This window comes from Camelus ferus, chromosome 3 (genome assembly GCF_009834535.1).
Source record: "Camelus ferus isolate YT-003-E chromosome 3, BCGSAC_Cfer_1.0, whole genome shotgun sequence".
NCBI lineage: Eukaryota > Metazoa > Chordata > Mammalia > Artiodactyla > Camelidae > Camelus > Camelus ferus.
Window position 1 is genome coordinate 105579413 of NC_045698.1, and position 20489 is coordinate 105599901.

Genomic DNA, 20489 nt, shown 5'->3' on the forward strand with positions numbered 1-20489 from the left:
AAAAATCAGGGGGCTGCCACCATTAAGAAGGGAAGTGGGTGGGAGGAGAGAAAAGAAAACACTTGTATAATGAAATGGCTTTGCGGGGACTTCCTGAGTACTTACTTTACTTCCTTCCTAGAAGGCAAGTGGAGGCACAGGGTCACAAGTCTAGACCAGGCTGGGTCTCTTGGGTTAGCAGTGGCTGCTGAGGCTCCATGCTGAGAAGGCTCAGGGCTCAGCAGGAAGCAGAGCCATGACCAGTTAGTGGTATCAGCCATGGTTACGGAGGCGGGAAATGTGACCCCAGTGCCAGGTACCTGCCACCCTGGCAGATCTCCTGGCCAGTCTAGGCATTCCTGAGAGTAATTTGGGGATAACTTGCCCCAAACCATCAAATACAACTTCTTGTCAGTGGAAGAGGCTCCACACTGGCAGTAGAGAAGGTGTCCAAGGTAGACAAGATGGTGGTACAGAAGTTTGGAGGCCTGGGTGGGGGCCCTGTTCCCTGCCCTCCTGGGCCAGCCCGGAGAGAGCCAGCATGGTCTGGCTGTTAGGGCAAGATCATTCCTCCCAGAGAAACTACGAGCAGTGTTAACGCTGGACCGGGAGCTGGTGGAGGTTAAAGAACACAGGACTGAGGGAGCAAGTAGGTTTAGGACTGAGGGGATGGGTCAGAAGATGAGTTCATGAAGCAGTGACCCTCTGAGGGGCCCCAGTTTCCCATCAGTCAGGTGAGGACATTGACCACTGCCCAATTCCTGCATCTTAGGAGGGTACCAATGAGACCGTAGCTGTGAATGCCACCTATACATACTGTATTTGTGACCGCCATTCATGGGGTGTCTGACTCGTGCCAGGCTCCTGTCCTCTGTCATTTTATCTTTGTAAGAACACTGTGAGGTAGGTTTCTTTTTAATCCCCATTTTGTCAATAGAAACTGAGGCAGAAAAAGTTAGGTCCTGATCCCAAAGGATTGGTATTAGCCAAGCCAGGCCCAGCCCTTTGTCTTCTTGTCCAGGCCTCTTTCCATGCCAAGAAAGACCTTCTCTCTGCACCTTTGTCTCCTCCTCTGTCAATCCATTCATTTATTCTACCTAAATGTTCTGCCAAAGTTTATGTGGATCTCAGAAACTAAGTACGTACAGAATTAATTGTATCAATACTTGAGCAAGAATGTTCCTTTGGGTCTGTCTGTTTGATGTTCTCTTTTCTGGAGGGGTCAGTGAGCACCAGAGAGGGGAGGTGACCCCCTGAAGGATGCAGAGTGGGTACGTACGGGCTGGCCCAGCACAGGTTCTATTAGTGCCGCCACCCCTCCCCGCGCCTGCTTCCTTCTACTCAGTAACTCTGAGAATGTGCTCTGGGCCAGACACTGAGCTAGGCGATTTGCTGATTGTAGTCAGGAAAGTGGAACTGCCGATTTTTCCTGAAGTTGCATTCTTTCTTAACAAGGAATCGATTTCCGACAAGATACACAGTGAAGCCACTTATGCGAATCTGGACGAAGCACCATTAATCCACTGCCAGGAGCCTTTATCTGCCTGGCCTGGGGCAGCCACAGCCCCTTCAGATCAGGGGTGTGGTGTTGCTGGAGGAATGGGTACAGAAGGCTCAGCAGCCAGAGTAGGGGACCCCACGACAGGGATGTAGGCAGACTTGTGGTGGGGGCCACATGGAGCTGGTGCACACACAGCACATGTGGCCCCAGTCCTGTCCCTGCTCAGCCACAAACTAGCCCTGTGACTTGGGTCTTTCGCAGACCTTTTCCAAAGCTCTGTCTCCTCATCTGTAAATGGGAATAAATGGGAACGTTCCTTCTCACTTTCAGAAGCAGGATGTCAGACGATTGCACAGGCTTTGTAGGAGCGAAGAGACTTGGAGTTTGAATCTCAACTTCACCTTTCTGGGATCCTGGGTATTAGGGGTTGAATTATGTCCAAAAAAAAAAAAAAAGATATTTTGTAGTCCTAAACCCCAGTACCTCAGAATGCAACCTTATTGGAGATAGGGTCTTTAGAGAGGTCATCAAGTTAAAATGAGGTCACTAGGGTGGCCCCTCATCTAAGGGGAAATTTGGACACAGACAAGCTCGCATAGAGGGGAGATGCTGGCAACAGGCGCAGGGAGAAGACAGCCATCCACAAACCAGCCAGAGAGGCCTCAGAAGGAGCCACCCCTGCCAGCATCTTGGTCTCAGACTGTTGTTGTTCTGTGCGCTGTGTCACGGCGGCACCGGGAAACTGATGCAAGCTACTGGATCTCTGAGTTGCCTGATTAGTAACATGGGGACAGTGACACGTGCCCTGCAGCATTGTTATAAAAATGTGATGAGAGGATGCATATCAGGCACTTAGCGTGGCTCCTGGCATATAGAAAGTGCCTAGTAATAGCAGTGGCTTAGCCTGGGCTGTGACCTCGCTGCTCCACTGGTGGGGCCTGTGGGAGGTGGCCGGGACAGAGCTAGAAGGCTTCAAGTCAGACCTTTCTAAGAGAACTGGGTCACCCGAGGCACCCCTTCAAAAGTCTCTGTAGATAAGGAGAAGGCCAGCGAAATCACTATTAATGCAGTGCTTAATGGGTTTTAGCTCGAGAGTGGCCTCAACCATAATCGACAAGGCTGCAGGCTGAGGTTTCTTTATTTTTATGTCCTTTATTTTATGTCAAAGTGGGTACAAAGTGAGAGTATGGAGCTGCTCTGGGTAATCAATAGTGCAGTAGTCATGGCCACTTTGTTTTATGAGTGTTTTGTGAAGGAGGTGGCCTGGCTTTGACGGGAAGAACAGTCCGTGGATGACCCTGAGCAAATCCATTATCTTCCTCGGGCCTCAGTTTCCTTATGCGCAAAGTGAAGGAGGTGGACCAAGCAGGTCGGGAGTTCTTAGCTGTGTCTGTGAAGGCCTAGAGGTTAAGCCTGAATTCCTTGCACACACATGCATTGTGCACGCACATCCATAACTTTTATCTGGTTCTTGACGGGGCCTCTGTCTACCAAATCGTCCATAACCACTTGCCTGGACAGCCTCTCAGCGCTGCTGAGTTCTTGGCCAGTCTTGGGTTCTGGAACTCCAATTTAAAATTTGTTTCTAAGACTCAAGAAGCAGGTCCTACAGAGGTGGCTGCTCTAAGATACAAGAATGAGCAGGATCCGGAACAAATAGAAAGAGCTCCCCAGATTGCTTGGAGCTGGGGGCTTTGCTGGTCGGGGGGCCCCAGCTTCCCGGCATCCTTGTGTCTCTGCTTCTGGCTCTCCCTCCTGCTCCACATGCCTCCAGTGGTGTCCTCCCAGCCCCGCTGTCTGCCCCTCTCCTGGATGCTACACTGACTTAACCCATCTGCCTGCTCTAACACTGGCCCTACCCCCATCACACTTGGTGTAAAACCAAAAATCCCTTCCATCCCTACCTGATCTGGCCTCTACCTGCCTCTCTCTTCTCCCTTCCACCCCTCGCTCACTGGGCTGCAGCCTCACTGGCCTTTGGTCAGTGCGCCCTGCTCTAGGCTTGGTCCGCACTTGGATCTTTGCCTTTGCTGGGTCCTGTCTGCCTGGAACCTTCTCCACATCTTCCACTGCCTGGCTCCTCCTTCAGGTCTCAGATCAGACGTCAGCTCCTCCAGGAAGCCTTTCATGACCCCCATCTAAGTAGATTCCCCTCCCTCTCTTGTCCTCCATCAGTGCACCTTTTGTTTGGTTCCCTCATGGTACTAACAGAGTGTGTCATGAAATATTTATGTGTTTTCTTCTCCCACTTAGATGTTAACTCATGAAGGAAAGAGCTGAGTCTTACATGTCACAGTGCCTGGCTCATAGTAACATTTAATAAATGCCTGCAGGCATCATGGATGGCTCAGATTTAAGTGGCTGACAGTATCAAGTGCTGGTGCAGGCATAGAGCAGTTGCAACTCCCATACAGCCACTTGGGAGAGCAATTTGGTGGTTTTTATAAAGTCATGCATACGCTTAGCATGTGATCAGCAATTCTACTCCAAGATATTTACCAAGGAAAAATAAAAACATGTCCACACAAAGACTTGTACGCACATATTACAGGCTTATTCATCACAGTCAGAAACTAGAAACAAACCGTCATCTCTCCAGAACGGGCAAAACCACTGCACTGCACCGTTCCCCTGGGCAGGGGAGGAGGGAAGCCCCAGGAGGCGGCTGCGAATCCTCACCCGAGTGACACAGTGCTTAATATTCATGGATGTTGAACACATGTGGGTTGGAGAAAGCGGGCAGCTGGGGGGCAGGCAGGCAGGGTCGGGGGTGTCCCTGGAGACAGGTTCGCTGGGTACCATGCTGCTGGCCTGAGAGCAGGAACCGGCCGCTTGGGAGGACCCAGCCCTGGCGCTGCCCGTGTGTGCAGGATTTTTGCAAAACGCCAATTAAGACATTTGACCCAAATTCGGATAAAAACCTTTTTCCTGTGTCAAGTTGAGCTAATAATATACATTTATTCATAATTTATGAGGCCTAGTAAGTGGGAACAATTAAGGAAAAGGCCTGGGCAAAACCTATTTCTCTTAAGTGTCACACAGACCTGTTTCTGTTCTCTAAGGAGGTTCCACCCATCTCTGCCTGCCATGAAACTCTGTTGTTTTTATTATTATTATCATTTTTGCTTGGAGGTACTGGGGATTGAACCCAGGACCTTATGCCTGTGAAGCATGCGCTCTCCACAGAGCTGTTTCCCCTGCTCCCCCGTTACTACTTTTTATTTGTCATTACTACTCTCTACCATTTATTGAGCCCTTATCAAGCCAGGCTAGAGCATTGCCTCGTTTAATATGAACTGTATGAGGCAGGTGGTGGTGTCCCATTTTACAGATGAGACAGTTGAGCTTCAGAGAGGTGAAGGGACTTGCCCGGTTTCACAGCTGGTGAGTGGGGACCATGACTCAGGTCTGCCATCCCGCAGTGTCTGTGGTATTCTGTTTCTATGTCAGCCTCCCAGCCGGGGCTATTTCTGACTCTGCAAGGTAGTCTTTCTATTGGTAACTGTTGAACTCGGGAGACCAGGGTGAGGAGGGGGTCGCCTTCTGAGTCAGTAAGTCTGGGGTGAGGCCTGAGAATCTGCATGATGTCTAACAGGTTCCCAGGTGCTGCTGACACTGCCCGTCCTGGGACCACACTTGGAGTAGCTCCGATTCAGTTGGTGCTGTTAGCAGAGTCCTCCATGACTCCCTCCTGTGCCCCCACCACTGGTTTAGGGCCTCCTAGACCTCTTCCTGTGTGTTTGCACAATATTCTCATCCATACTATCAGGAGGAATGTGCAGCTTGAGCCTCATTCTCTTTCACATGTGGGATAATATTTTACCTGCTGATACTCTGCAGTGTAGTGTCGTGGAGAACTTACACAGCTGCCTCATTCTTTTCAGCAGCGTGTAGTATTCCATGGTACAGGTGATTAGAGTTTTACTTACCTGTTATCTACTGATAGGTGGGCTTCCACACTGTAGACATTACAGATATTCCTGGGAACATTGGTGAGTTTTTCCAGAACATAGCAATCACTCAGTGATGTCAGCCCTTGTTATTACTGCTTTTTGCTGTTTCATTTTTAATATAGAGGGATTGTTGCCTTCCAGAAGTCCCATCTCATGTGGGAGCAGTAATATAAAGGAGTAGATATCTATTTACAGGTTGTAATAAAGTTTTCAACAAAACATTTCTGGTAAAAGAAAAGAGGTGCTACATGGGCAGGGCTTTGAGGGATGTATAGGAGTGCAGGGGAGGAGGGGAGAGAGCAGCAGGCAGGAGGATTTGTACTGCTAGGACCTGACTTACCACCTGGTAGATTCAACATTTGCAAGCGGGTGAGGCCGATCTTTACATTTCACTTGGCAAAATCGGGCCTTGGACAAAGGCAGCCAGGGGTCCAGACTGGCAGCATCATGGGTAAGAGAGTCCCTGCTTGGGTCTAGCCAAGCTCAGCTCTGACCCACCTCCTTCCTTCCTGTCTCCTCAGGGTGGGGGGTCCGGGGAGGAGCAACTATGCGCTGACTTTCCGGAGCTCGACCTCTCCCAGCTGGACGCCAGCGACTTTGACTCCGCTACCTGCTTTGAGGAGCTGCAGTGGTACCCAGAGAACTCCGAGACTGAACCCAGCCAGTACAGCCCCGACGACTCGGAGCTCTTCCAGGTAGGTTGTCCTGGTCCTCACCGCCTCCTGCCTCGCCTTGCCTCTCTCTGCCCCTGAAAGCCCGACCCTGCCCCGAGCCACCTTTTTCTGTACTTGCTCATGCAAAGAAGTCTCTTCTGCCAGCAAAGCTCCTGGGACCCTGTCTCTCGCCCTGAGTATGAACTTGACGTTGGGCAACTCTCGCCCCCTCACCAGGCTGTGGGTCCAAGGTTTCCCTTCCCTGTATTATCACTGAATTCTCATCCCCTACCTGTGAAGCAGGTGCGATTATTTCCCCCATTTTATAGATGAGGAAACTGAGGCTTGGAGAAGTTAGGTCATGTGCCTAGGGTGATTTACCATGTCGGTAGCTGAGCTAGATTCAAGCCCAGTTTGCCAGCCTCCTGAGCGAGAGCTTCATAGCCATGCCGACACCATGTTGGGAGTGACTCACATTTGCTGAGCACCCTCTCTGTGGCAGGACTGTCCCTGTTCATAACTCACTTAATTTTCTTAACAACTCACAGACATAAGTATAGTTACCTCCATTTTTTAGTAGGAGCTTGGAGGTTCTTTAAAAAGAGGCAGTGCACATCTATGCCTCTCGCCCGGTGTGCCCCCATTCCCAGCCTCGGAGACACGTGATGGTTGACATTTCCTTGAAGAAGGCCTCTAATATGGGGTAATATGATGTCTGCAATTTGCTGCACAGTATAGGAATCTCTGCATGCACTTGCATGTGTGGCTGTGCGGCGTGGAGAGCCGTAGATGAAATAAGATTGGCCGCGTTGAAGCTGGGTAATGGGTACATTTGGACTTATTATTCTTTCCTTAAAATATGTTTCCCTGTAAAGATTAGGGGAAGAAGCCACAGTTCCCTGTGCCTGTCTGGCAATATAATCATAATAATAGCAACAACAAAATGCCATGTGCCAAATGCTGTGTCAGTGTGCCATGAGCAGCACAAATAGTCCTCCTGGTGGACTGTGTTGTTCCTTCTAGAAATGTTTATGGAGTGCCCTCTCTGGGTCAGACACCGTGATCATCAGTGGACTCTGTGGTCCAGAGGGGAGACTGACCCTGGATCAGTTAACACAGAAACAGTGGTAACCTGTGACATGGGCACAGTAAGAACAAACCTGAAGTGAGAAGAGGATCTAAAGACTGGGTGGGCAGGAGAGGCCTTTCTGAAGAGGAGATGCTTCAGGGGAGGATGAGAAGGAGGAGCCACGTGCAGATCGCTTAGCCACGAAGCAGCAACGTGGGCTGTGTTGGGGAACCGCAGGGCTGGAGGGTAGTGGCTAAGGGGAAAATGGCAGGAAATGCTTGGGGGTGGGGGTGGGGCAGCTAGGCAGGGGCCTGACCATGCAGGGTCTTTGGGCCATGAGTTAGATTTTTGGGTTAAGGAGTTGGATTTTTCCCAAGATTATTCTAACCTATAAATAAAAGGCTATTAATAACCCATTTTACAGGTGACAAAAATGATGCTCAGAGAGGTTAAGTAATTTGCCTAAGGCCACACAGTTAGGAAAGGTCAGAGTGAAGACTCTAACCAAGGAACCCAAGCCCCTCGCTGTCACATAGCCTCTCCATCAACCCTATGAGGATCAGCAGGGCTGGGCTCGAGTTCTGGCTCCTTTTGGGACCTCCATTCTTGATCTCAGTAATGGAGTTAATTAACTACACTAAGCTACTGTGTCCCCTCAGAGGGGGCCAACTTCCAGAAAATGTTTTCAGGTTATGGAGAGCTGATGACCAAGAGGGGTTTAGATGCTGCGTGGAGACCATCCCCACCTAAACTGTACCGGCCCCCTTCACGCAGAGACAGGCCAGGCACTCGCAAGCTTCTGCCAAAATCCTACTATATGCATGAAGTGGACTCAGACACACATCAGCCTGGTGTGGCCCTTGGGCTCTTAGCACAAGGAAGGCAGAAGAATCTTCACAGGTGGTTAGGACAGCGGCACAACCCTGCTTACCCAGCCCCTCTCCCCTTCATGGCCTGCACGTCACACCTGCTCTTCCAAGACAAGGCCAGCTCCACCCACTACACACCTCTGTGTGTGTGATTATGTGATTAGTGCCTGATTCCTCCTCCCCCACCCTCAGCCCCCTGGGCGTGGGGGCCACTACAGTGTTGTACATTGTTTTATTCCCAGGGCTCTGCAGGAGCCTGGCACTTTCTTGGGGTTTGACAAATGTTCATCAGATGAATACATCTTTTGACACTCAGCTCTTGTTAGCTCCTCTAAGGCAGGTGGTCAGTCACTTCCTCTCCTGGGCTCCCAGCCCATGTGCGCGCGTGCATGTGACCTTCAGACTTCAAGTTCCTTGGGGACAGACAGCATTTTGTTCTCTTGTGGGACCTTTGTACATTGTAGAGACTCAATCATATGTGTGAAATGGAGAAACTGATTATAATTTTTCTTTCCAGCCGAGGATCAGGCATGACCCATTCCAAAGTCCTTGAGCCGGGATTCAGGAATCAGAGGTTCTAATCCCACCCCCACCCCCCGCCACTAGCTGGGACAGAGCTGTCATCTGACCAGTGGCAAGTCATAGAGCCATGCTGCCTTGTGTCTGAGCCGTGTTGCAACAGTCAGGTGGCACCATTGCCATGGAAACAGGGAGAGTGGAGAACAGCTACCATTACAAGGTTTGACAACTGCTCGGGGGCAGGGACAGTGCCTTCCGTTCCTCTGTGTGCCCAGGGTCCCAGGGCCAGGGCCACAATAGGCTAAACTTAGTATCTTTGGAGGAAGCAGACGTTTGGTTATTCTGTCACCATGTGCTGTGTGGCCTTGGGCAAGTAGCTCCCTGTGGCTGGGCCTCAGTTTCCCCACGTGAGCAATGAGCATGGATTAGATCAGTGGTTCTTAATCTGTTGTGGGGAGAGAGTCACTGGGCCCTTGCAGACTCTGATGGCATCTTTGACATTCCCCCTCCCCCGCCCAAAAAAGGGAAGGGAGCCTGATTTCCTGGGTTTCCTGCACCCCAGTTAAACCCCCAAATGACGGAGGATTTCTGAGTGTTCTTCTGGCCCTGCTAGTGTGACTTCTGTGTCTTTCAGAATTCGCTCAGAATGAAGGCTCTCAGAATGAAGCATTCTCCCTCTGATTTCTTGAAGGCTCCTTTGCCTCCAGCCTGAGAAGGAAGGTTGGGGGTGGGGCCGAGTCTATTAATATCTCTTCCTCAGCTGATTAACTCTCCATTAATTTGCACTCCCGTTTCCAAGCAGAGCTGGGAGAACCGGGCTAATGGGCCTGGGAAGAGGAGAGGGGTGGTGGGGCCCCTGTGCTGGGTTATCCTAGGGTGCCGATGGGATGATGCTGAGGACAGGAAGGGCCTTTTTCCCAGCTAGGGTCAGGGCCTCCAACCCCGCCTGGCTATTCCAGAGCCAGAGCAGCCCAGAGAGGGCTGAGGGGAAGAGCCGGGAGGCCTTCTGCTAGTCATTTTGTTTTTACTTAACCTGTTGGGGGCTCCTTGGGGTTCTCTGCCAACTTGTATTCATTTCAGCACCGTGCCTGGCACCTGGTAAGGTCTTGACCACCCTCCCCACCCACTCCCGACCTGCTGTGTGACTTTGACAAGTCTCTTTCCTAGACCTTCATTCCCCTACCCACAAAAGAATGGCAGATAGGCTTCCTCCTGAGCTCCAGCCGAGGGGGATCTGTGGTGCTGCCTGGAGGGCTGTGTCACGAAAGATGCTGGTGTGGAAGGAAGGAGAGGCCCAACTGGTTATCGACACGGGGGAGCAGCAGCACGCAGGCAGCGAATTTAACATCCCTGGTCACTATGTGATCCCCGAGGGCCCGTCCAGCTCTGATATTTGCGATAATTCAGAGTATTTCTGGGCCACACTCTTCTCCCTGTGAAGGAAGGGAACCCTCCCTCATTCCAACCAGTGCTGATGACTTCATTTCTGAATAACTGCCCTCTGGAACCTGTTCTTTGAGACACTCATCTCCGCCTTTCCCCGTGATCAGAGTTCATTTTTTGGTTCATTCATTCTTCCATTCAACACATCTGCCTTGGGCCTCCCATGCCCCAGGCACTGAGCTAGGCACAGGAACATTTCACAGAGCCCTTGTGACACTGCCTCCAGACCGGCTGTCCTAGTAACCCTTGGAGGGAAACCAGCCAGGGATCACACGCCTTCCTGTTCACTGTAAAGCAGCAAGGCTTGGAGGGAAGACAGAAACTGCTTGCCCAGGATCCCCCTTTCAGTGGCTAAGCCCGACATGGTCAGCCCCAAGAGTGGTCCTTGGGTCCCAGGTCCCAAGATCTTAACTCCCCATCAGGCTGGACAAATTGCGTTGGGATCACAGGGTTGGGTGTCTGGCCTGAGGGTGGGGGTGGGGAGCCGTCAGGTGAGCCCCATTGCTTTCCCGAGCCACAGTCCCTGAGCCTGGATCTGCCCTTGGATCCCCAGCCCCAGGGCATGGGTCAGGCCCAACCAAAACCTTCTTCTGACCTTTCTTTTATTCTTAACTCTTCCAAAAATTGCAAATGCCTTTGTTCTCTTCTCCCCGTTTGCCCCCCCCCCCCCCCCCCCCCCCCCCCCCCGCCTTTGAATTACTCAGCTGCTACTCCGGCTGCAAGGCCTGGAACAGATTTAGTGCGGCCTTTGGGCCGTCACGAGATGCGTGTTTCAGATGAGCTTCCTGAAGAAAGTATAAACAGCCTGACTTTCGATGGGAAAGAGTGCTAGGGAAGGCATCACGTGACAGCTAACTCCTGCCAGAACAAGCCCAGCAGCCAGGATTTACTAAATGAGGCGCTCGGCGCCTCACCTAGAAGCAGTGTGATCTCCGTGGCCCAGGGCTGGTGGGCTGGTGTCTGTGGGTGGGCTGGGAGGGTGCACACTGACCCTTGTGTTCTAGATCTGGGACATTAGGGAAGGAAGTGCCTCTGTTCATCCCTGTGCTGTGCTCCGTGTAAGTCTCACCTCTGCCCCTGATTTGCTGTGTGAATCTGGACATGTTAGTCAACCTCCCTGAGCCTCAGTTTCCTCAAATGCAAAATGGAGATTAGACTAGTACCCCTCCCCATAGAGGTATTGTGGGGCTTACCTGAGGCAGTATTTACAAAGCCTTTCTGTTCCTCTCGTTGGCCAGATTCTTTGTCCCTGGCCTTGGTTTTCCCTCTGCCTGGAATCTTCTTTCCTCAGCGCTTTGCCTGGCTGGTACCATCTCATCTTTCAAGCCTATATTTCAGTATTAGCTGCTCAGAGCAGCCTTCTCAGGCCACTGTAAGTAGCCTATGAATCTTCACCATGTTCTTATGCTCCATCACAGCTTCCTTTTCTTTTTCTCTCAGGCTTTCTCACTCTCTGAAACCGTCTGGTTTGTCTCCTTGTTTAACGCTTCTCCACTGGAGAGGAAGCTCCGTGAGGGCTGGGGCTACCAGTCTCAGCACGCTGTGTCACAGTGCTGAGACAGCACCCGGCACAGAGTGGCCATTCAGTACGTGTGTGTGAGGGAACAAGAGGGAGAAATTGCCCACCACCACCATCATCTTCATCGTATCATCATCAGCATAACAGGAATTGGAGAAGAAGGAGCAATAACTGCTTATTATGTGCTGGGCACTGTTTTCTAAGCAACTTTCATTTGTTAACTCATTCAATCCTCAGCAGTAACCTTATGAAGTGGGTCATCTTGTAACAGCTGATAAGTGTGAGATCTGGGATTCAGCCCCAGCTCCAGGGCCCGAGCTCCTAGGCTATCACACTAACCACCTCCCCGTGAGTGAGTGAGGCAGCCCTGAGAACCCGCAGGGGAAGGGTAGCTGTTTTCCTATTGCTCTGGTTGTCACTGTCACGGTTGCACCTTGAAGCTTCCAGCCTTTCCACCACCTGCCCGGGCCCAGGGTCAGAGAGGCAGGGGTCTGCAATGGCCTGGGGCTACCAGTGGCATCGTCCAGCCTCAGGGCTGTGTCCAGGGATTGGATGCAGGAGGCTGTGGTGTGAGGCAACTGTCCTTGGAGGAGGGGACAGACATCCTTCACGTGCACAGCCCTAGGAGCAGAGCCCAGGCTGGGACCCCCCAGGGCCAGGCCCTTTCTGATACCGCCTGCTGCCTGCATGGAAACTTCTGTGATTCTTGGAGTCCGTAACACATTTCTTGTGCATCTGCTCTCCCAGCAAACTGAGAGGATCTGAGGGGGTTTGGTGGGAGGGTGATGGTGGTGCAGCTGCGGATACAGAGAAGATTTCTACACAAAGACACTGAGCCCAAGGCATTGACTAGCCGTGTCCCCTCTCTGCCTTTCTGCTCACTTCAGATAATCGACGGTGAGAATGAGGCCCTCCTGGCAGCGCTCACGAAGACCCTGGATGACATCCCCGAAGATGACGTGGGTCTGGCCGCCTTCCCAGCCCTGGATGATGGAGACGCACCTTCCTGCACTTCTGCTTCTCCTACCCCTTCACCTGCGCCCCCCAGCCCCTCCCTGGAGAGGCCCCTCGCCCCAGCCCCTGAGGTGGACGAGCTCTCGCTGGTAAGAACCTGTTTCCAGCTGAAGTGATGGTGGCAGCCTAGGACGCGGTGTCTGGTGGTAGGGATGGTGGGTGCAGGGAATCTAGCTCCAGCCCCTGCAGGGGCCTCCGGGCATCACCGGCAAGGGTTCACGGCAGACAGCCTGGACTGGCTGCAGGAGGCCTCCCTGGGCTTTACCTGCACTCTGTAGGCCCTTTGGGATTTCTTGGATTGACCCTAAGCGTGTTTTAAACCCTTGGAATCGCATGTAGACATTTTCCTAAAGGTTATACATACAACACACAGTACAAATTAAAGCAGGAAATACGGAGAGTTAAAGGCAAACCTCTTTACCCACCTCACACTTGCTTTTTCCGTCCCTGGAAGTAACCATGGTTACTGATCTGTTACGAGATTTTCCTCTTCCACCTTTATTCTTTTTGACTACAAAAGGGAGTCTCCATTATACACTGTTCTGCACCTTGCTTTTCTCAGTGAACTATGTGTCTCGGAAGCTTCCAGATGAGCAGAGGTGGCTCTGTTTTATCTTCTTTGTTGGCTGCATAATGTTCCTTCACAAGGATGTGCCGTTACTTCTTTAACCAGTCCCCTGGTCGGTGGATGTTTACGTGTTTCAACTCCTTTATTGTTCCGTGCTGTAGTCTCTGTCTGGTCCAGGCCTTTGCCACGTGCAAATGGATAAAGTCCTAGAAAAGGGGTTCCCGGGTCTCAGGATATGTGGTTTTTCAGTTTAGACAAATACTTCTAGCTTGTCCTCTAAAGAGGTTGGACCAGTTCATACTTCCACCAGCAAAAGTTAAATGCTGAGTGTATGTGGAATGTGGAAACGTGTACACGGAATTGCAGATTTCTGGGGAGAAGGTCTCAGCTTTTCTCAGATACCCAAAGGGATCTGGACCTCAGAAGTTGCTGAAAGCTGTTGCCCTTGACTCAGGCTAAGGGTGCCAGGAGCCCAGATATCCTGACTTGTGAAATCCAGCTTTGGTCACCTGTCTGGGGCTCCTCACCTCGGTGCTGCAGCTCCTGGGGGCTGGCAAGACTCAGCCAGAAAATCAGCCTGTTGGAGCTGGACTGACCCTTGGTGACCATCAAGTGCACTCTGGGGAAATTGAAGCCCAGAGTGGGGAGGGCCTCTCCCAAGGTCACACAGCAAGTCAGTGGTACCAGTGAAGACTAGAACCCAGGTATTCTAACTCCTGGTCCAGGACCCCTTTCCCTCTTTCCCACTGCCTTTAGGTTCCCCAAAGCAGGGTAAAACATTTAGTAAGGACCTGTGTGTGCTGGACACCAGGGTATGTTCAGTCCCACATCGTGGCTCCTGCTGATGAGGGTCGTGCTTCCTTTCAGACTAGAATCCGACCGCCTGAGTTTGAATGCCAGCCCCACCAATGAATGCTTGTGTGGCCCTGAGGCACCTAGCCTCTCTCTGACTCAGCTTCCTGGTCTACAAGGTGGGGTTAATAGTAGTGCTTATCTCAAAGGCGGTTGGGAGGAGTACAGCAGATAATACATGAAAAGCACTTAGAACTGTGCTTGGCACAAAGAAGTGGCTCAATAAATGCTATCTAATTAACAGTCCGTAGTAGTAGTAGTTTGTAACCAGAGGAATTCTGTGTGAGGCTTTGGAAAGCCACACCGTGAAGAGGCAGAGAGCGACCCCTGCTGGTCACTGATTGTTCCCTCATGCCTTAGACTGCACTTCTGTTTCAGGCACTGTGCTAGGCACACAGGAAACAGACTCACCATCTAGACTCCCAGCATACCAACAGAGTCCTGGAAAGGCCCTGAGAATTTATACAGACACCTGATTCTTAACCTGGAATCATGGGTCCCAGAGAGTCCACCTCTGGACTGACAGGGACCCATGGACCTCTCCATATATATCTGTGTTTTTTCTGAGGTCAGCAGTTTCTGTTGTATTCCTAGAAGGACCCCTGAGTACCCCCCCCAAAAAAAAGTTGATCCACTCATTTAGTTGGCCTGCCCCTGTTTTGTATACACACACACACATACATATATACCACCTTGGAGAAACCAAGGCCGGGAGAGGGTAAGGACTCACCCACAGTCTCACAGTGAGTTGGGGCAGAGCTGGATCAGAACCAGGTCCCTTTCCTGTAGTCCAGGTTTTTCTTTTCCAGTCCACATCAAAGAATCACAGGCATGCATGTGTTGGTCTAGGGTCTAGGTAGGGTTGTGTGGGTCCTCCAGCTCCTAGGGGAGTAGGGAGTGGCCTTCCCTCTGGTTCCTGGGTCTTTGACAATCCTCGCTGGGTGACCTGGGGGGAGTGTCCCCCGAGGAAACACTCAGTGCTATAGCAAAAGTCCATCATGCTTCCTGACTTGTTCTCAGCCTTGGCTGTGGTAGGGTCCCTGGTGAAACTCCCAGGCGCACTCAGCTCCCTGCTCTCTCAGCTGGGATACGCTGAGCACCTGCCCTCCAGGTGCAGAAGTGTAAGAGACTCAGCAACTTTTATAGAAAAAATAGAAAATCTAGACCTGCTTAAGTGTAGTGTGCTTGCACTTGTGTAAAAACAGCTGTCTGAGTTGGAGGTGATGTGTACGTATATATTCTTCCATGATCGAATTCCACATCATGATAGGGCCACGAGAAAGCAGTTAACAGGTGTTGCCTCTGGGACCTTGGACAGGAGGGAGACTTGCTTCTAATTGTTCACCCATTAGTATTTGAGAGGTATATATATATTACCATTTGTAAGTATTACTTATTTAATGTAAGAAATTAATTCTCAAAACAATGTGAATAAGCAAAAAGAAATCAGCTGAAATCCTACACTAAAGAATCATTGTGGGGCATAACTGTCCAGATGGTGTGTGCGTGCGTGGTGTATGTGCGTGTGTGTGTGCGCGCGCGCGCGTGTGTGTATTACAAGTATATACAAAGTGTCCCAATCAAGTGTACGCATCATATTTCAACAGTAGAATGGGCAGACATCACCCAAGATCTCTTTGGGTTTCTCAAAATCACAGATATTCATTCCTCTTGGGTTATTATCTCTGAAAAGGATTTATATTTTATTAGGATCCCTGTGTGTGATTGGATTTGTTAGACAACCTGCTTTCTGTACTTAATATGTTGGGAACACGTTCTAGGTTACTAACTGTTCCCCCCTAGTATTCTTCCACAGTGATGATGGGAATCAGGGCATGGTCAGTCCTGAGGGGCTAGCTCTGGGCTGGGCTTCTCCCTGAGATTTGCTTCCTCGGGTCTCTGGCTGCGTCTCAGCCCCAGCTCCTCTCTCTGCTCCTCCCACAGCTGCAGAAACTCCTCCTCGCCACATCGTACCCAACCTCAGCCTCCGACACCCAGAAGGAAGGGACCATCTGGCGCCAGGCAAGCCTCAGGTCCAAAAGTCAGCGGCCTTGTGTCAAGGTATTTCTGCCTATGCGCCCAAGCCCACCCGGCCTCCGGGGGGCGCTGGGCGTGCACCCTTCCGTTCTCGTTCGAGGGTATCAAGGTCATTCACTTCCACTTTCCCTTCTTGTTCCTCACACAACCCTTGAAGCTGATGTGCTGGGCGCTGCTTGAGACCCAGGCCAGTCTGGGGTTCTAGAAAGAGTCCTGAACTTCTTCCTGCACAGCTGACCCTTGAACACCATGGCTTGAACTGCACAGGTCCACTTATATGTGGGTTTTGTTTCAGTAGTAAATGCTAGTTGATGGGTTGAATCCACAGATACAGAGGAACCTCGGATGCTGAGGGCTGGCTAAGTTATGCGCGAATTTTCCACTGTGTGGCCAGTCTGTCTCCACTAACCCCCATGTTGTTCAAGAATGAACCGTGCCTCCGTGTTCCAGGCACTGTGTCAGACGTTGGGTTAGAGCAGGGACAAGGATGATGTGGCCTGCCCTCAGGAGGCTTATTCTAATTTATTGACAGACCAAAACATAAAATCCTCGCTGGTACTGTGGAGTCCACAGTAAGGAGTTTGGATTTCTCTTGTGAGAAGCCGTCAGAGAGCTGAAAACTCTGTTGTGAATACTCAGTAGGAAAGCAGGTCCCCTTTCCTCCTTGGGCTCTATCTTCAGACACTTCCAAGGAGAGGCTTCGGAGATGTTATCCTGGTGTTCCTATCACCCAGAGCCTGCACTCACCCCTCCCTCTTGTCCCCGGACCCTCCCGCGGGGACTGCGGCGGACAATCCCACATCCTCGGGGCAGAATCAAGATGGCATCTTTCTCAGACAGTGGCTCAGTGTGGGAGCCTGTCCTCTGCCTGGGCTCCCCTGGGTGGGGACTCTCTCCCTGTGCCCCCTTCCTACCTGTCCTCACTGGCTTCCCAAAGCAGAGGTCCACCCCTCCTGTTCTGTTTTGTCAAGGGGACAGCAGCTAAGCTCCTTTGTGAGCCATCCTGCCCTCTGGAAGGCTAGGACACACACCAGGGGAACGAGACACACCTGACAGCCAGTCTGGCTCCAGCAAAGAGACATTTGCACTGGGAGCAAAGCCTCTGTGTGGACAAGTGGAGACAGATAAGGCTGCAGAGAGCGTTGGCTGGGGCCAGATTGCACTGCACCCCAAATACCTGGCCAAGAGGCCTCCCCTTCATCCTGTGGGCACTGGGAAGCTACTGAGTTTTCCTTTTTTCTTTTTCCTTTCTAACAGCTTTATGGAGGTGCCACTTACATATCATAAAAGGCACCTACTTTAGAAATGATTCAGTAATTTTTAGTAAATTTACAGAGTCGTGCAGCCATGACCACAATCCAGTTTTAGAGCATTTCCATCATCCCAGGAAGATCCCCAGTGTCCCTGTTTACAGCTAATCCTTGTTCCCACGCCCAGCTCCAGGCAACCACTAATGTACTTCCTGGCGCTCTCACTGAAGGCTATGTGCAGAGGAGCCGAATAGTCAGCGCAGGGCTTTGGCAGTAAGTCTGGAAAGGGTGAAATCCACTGGGAGGCCTAGTAGGAGGCTGGCTATTCCTTCGTTCCTGGAATAACTGGAAGCTGGGGATAAAGTGGATGAAACCTGGTGATCCAGGTGAGACACTCTGGGCCTGGCTGGTGGCTTCAGGGGTGGGGTGTGGGGAGAAGCTGTGTGGGCCTCCCTCCTCACTCTGGCCTCTTACCCTCTCCAGATGGACAGCACCCAAGACAAGAAGACCCCCACACCACAGTCTCAGAGCCGGAGTTGCTCAGAACTGCATAAGCACCTCACCTCGGTGCCATCCTGTCTCCGGGCTAAAGCCCGCTCCCCAGATCGAGGTCTGCGGCCATCACTACCCCTGAGTCCCCGGCTTCCTGCCAAAGAGGATGAGGAGGTGGGCGAAGACTGCTTGAGCCCCCAGCTGGCTCCAGCCTCTCCCAGGGACTCCCCAGCACCAGGCAGGGCTGGCCTCGGCACCCAGGTTTCCCAGGAGGACATGCAGGCCATGGTGCAGCTCATTCGCTACATGCACACCTACTGCCTCCCCCAGAGGAAGCTGCCCGCACAGGCCCCAGAGCCAGCCCCCCAGCCCTGCAGCAGCCCCTCCAAGCAGGTCAGACCCCGGCCTCGGCCCCAGCACCCTTCCAAAGCCACCTGGGCTGAGTTCTCTATCCTGAGGGAACTACTGGCTCAAGATGTCCTCTGTGATGTCAGCAAACCCTACCGCCTGGCCACACCTGTCTACGCCTCCCTCACGCCCCGGCCACGGCCCAGGCCCAAAGACAGCCAGGCCTCCCCAGGCCACCCATCCCCTGTGGAGAAGGTGAGGGTCTCGGCTTCTCCCAAGAGCTCGGGGCCCAGACCCAGCTTGCGCCCGCTGCGGCTGGAAGTGAAAGGGCACATCGGCCGGTCGACCAGGCTGCAGCCAGAGGAGGAAGAGGAGGAGGAAGAGGAGGAGGAGGAAGAAGAAAAAGAGGAGGAGGAGGAGGAGTGGGGCCAGAAAAGGCTAGGCCGAGGCCTGCCGTGGACCAAGCTGGGGAAGAAGCAGGAGAGCTCTGTGTGCCCTGTGCGGCGTTCAAGGAGACTGAACCCTGAGCTGGGCCCCTGGCTCACGTTCACCGATGAGCCGCTGGTCCCTGAGGAGCCCCGAGGGGCTCTGCCCTCACTGTGTCTGGCTCCCAAGGACATGGACAGGGAGCTGGGCAGCCCCACGGATGAGGACAGTGGCCAAGACCAGCAGCTTCTACGGGGACCCCAGATCCCAGCTCTGGAGAGCCCCTGTGAGAGCGGGTGTGGGGACACGGATGAGGACCCCAGCTGCCCGCGGATCCCTTCCAGAGGTAGTCCGAGTCGGTGGTCCGAGAGGTGGGGGGCAGGGCCGGGGTGTGGCACACCCCACTGCACGGGAACCAGGAGCCCTGTGTTGGGCAAGTCCCTTCCCTCTCTGGCTCTCAATTTCCCTTCCTGTGCAATGGGCTGGTTGGGCAGACCTTCAGGAATCCCCCCACATCTCTGAGTTTCTCATCACGTACGGGCCAGGTGCCACTTAATGTACAAGGAGCAGGATGCCTGTCTTCGTGGGGCTTGTGTTTCAGTGAGGGAGACGGGCAATCAAAAAGTAAGCAAAAAAGGAAGATGATTACAAATTGTGATAAGTGCTCTAGGGGAGACTTCCTGGGTGACGATGTGGTAACCATAGTGGTTAATGCAATAGTTACCTATTTTATACTTATTATCAGTCTGACTTAAGACAGATTATCCCCGTTGATCCTCATAGGAAGCCTGTGTGGTCGGTACAGTTGTAATTCCTGTATGAAGACACAGAAACGAGGCACAGAGATGTAGTGGTCAGTTCAGCCAGTACGTCCCGCCTCTACATGGGGCAGAGCCCACAGCCCTGGGAAGTAGAACGCTTCACCATTGTGCTACCCTGACTGGCCAGAAGGGGTCGCCCTGGTACCCACCGACTCTGCACCATCCAGCGGACCCGCCCGCGGTTGATGTTACTGAGTGTGGGAATGAAGGTGGATTTGAGCTGTTCCTGCCCTTCTCTAAGGTGTTTGGGTCACATGCCCGAAGGAAGCTGTGCTTGGTACCGATGAAATTCAGGGTCTCTTACAGAGGAAAGCATCTGCTAGCAATGCTATGTTCGGGAATCTTATCTTTTTTTTCTTTTTTGTCTTCTTTTCAGACTCTCCCCGGTGCCTCATGCTGGCCTTGTCACAAAGGTAGCTTTTTAGAAATTGTCAGTTTACTATTCTGTGAGATCTTGTCTTGTTGATTGTTGGGTGGTTCTGTAGGAGCTGGGCTTCTTAGAAGGGAGTTTGTTTTTAGAAGTTGGTCTCCACAGGCCCAGGGGAAATATGGGGAGTTTCATGGGGAAAAGCTGATAATGCTGTGCGGCTTTGGGCAAGTCTCTTCTCCTCTCTGGGCCTCAGGGCTTCTGTCTGTAAAATAAGGAGGCTGATGATGCTTGTCCTGTCTCCATCTCCAGCAAATCTCTCCCATATTTCCTAAAAGACCTATGTAGCTTTGAGTTTCTTTAACAGCCAGGATCGAGGGAGGTCCCTGCAAATTGTTCCCAGACCCCGCTTTCTTGGGCAGCAGAACCAGGGTCTGTCACAATGTCCCCTTGCCCTCCTGCTTGGGAAGGTGGAGCCTGCTGCTGACTGGGCTCTTCCCTTCCTGTCCTCCCTAGCCCCACCGGTGACCCCCCTTTTGGCAAGAAGAGTTTCGAGCAGACCTTGACGGTGGAGCTCTGTGGCACGGCAGGTGAGCCGGGGGCTCAGCTAGTGGGGTGCCCTTGGGAGAGCAGCCCTTTGGGCAGTAAGGGGGTGCCCCACAAGCCCTCCTTGCCACCGCTGCACAGGCTACACCTGGTCTTGAGATGCACATTGAGGGCATAATAAGGAGAGTGGGGCTGAGGCTCAGCTGTTCAGCTGCAAACAATTGGCACATGACCTGACGTGGATAGAAAGAGACATGTCTTCC

General features: G+C 52.2%; 1 protein-coding gene across 1 annotated transcript in view; it reads left to right on the forward strand.

The window, feature by feature from the left end:
* The window catches only part of PPARGC1B (PPARG coactivator 1 beta), a 106527-nt gene that overhangs the window by 67744 nt on the left and 18294 nt on the right, over positions 1-20489 (forward strand). Inside the window, exons 2-7 of the mRNA XM_032477086.1 lie at positions 5955-6128; positions 12393-12608; positions 15884-16000; positions 17710-18838; positions 19690-19726; positions 20197-20270. Coding sequence (XP_032332977.1) covers positions 5955-6128; positions 12393-12608; positions 15884-16000; positions 17710-18838; positions 19690-19726; positions 20197-20270 — 1747 coding nt within the window. The remainder of the gene's footprint in view (positions 1-5954; positions 6129-12392; positions 12609-15883; positions 16001-17709; positions 18839-19689; positions 19727-20196; positions 20271-20489) is intronic.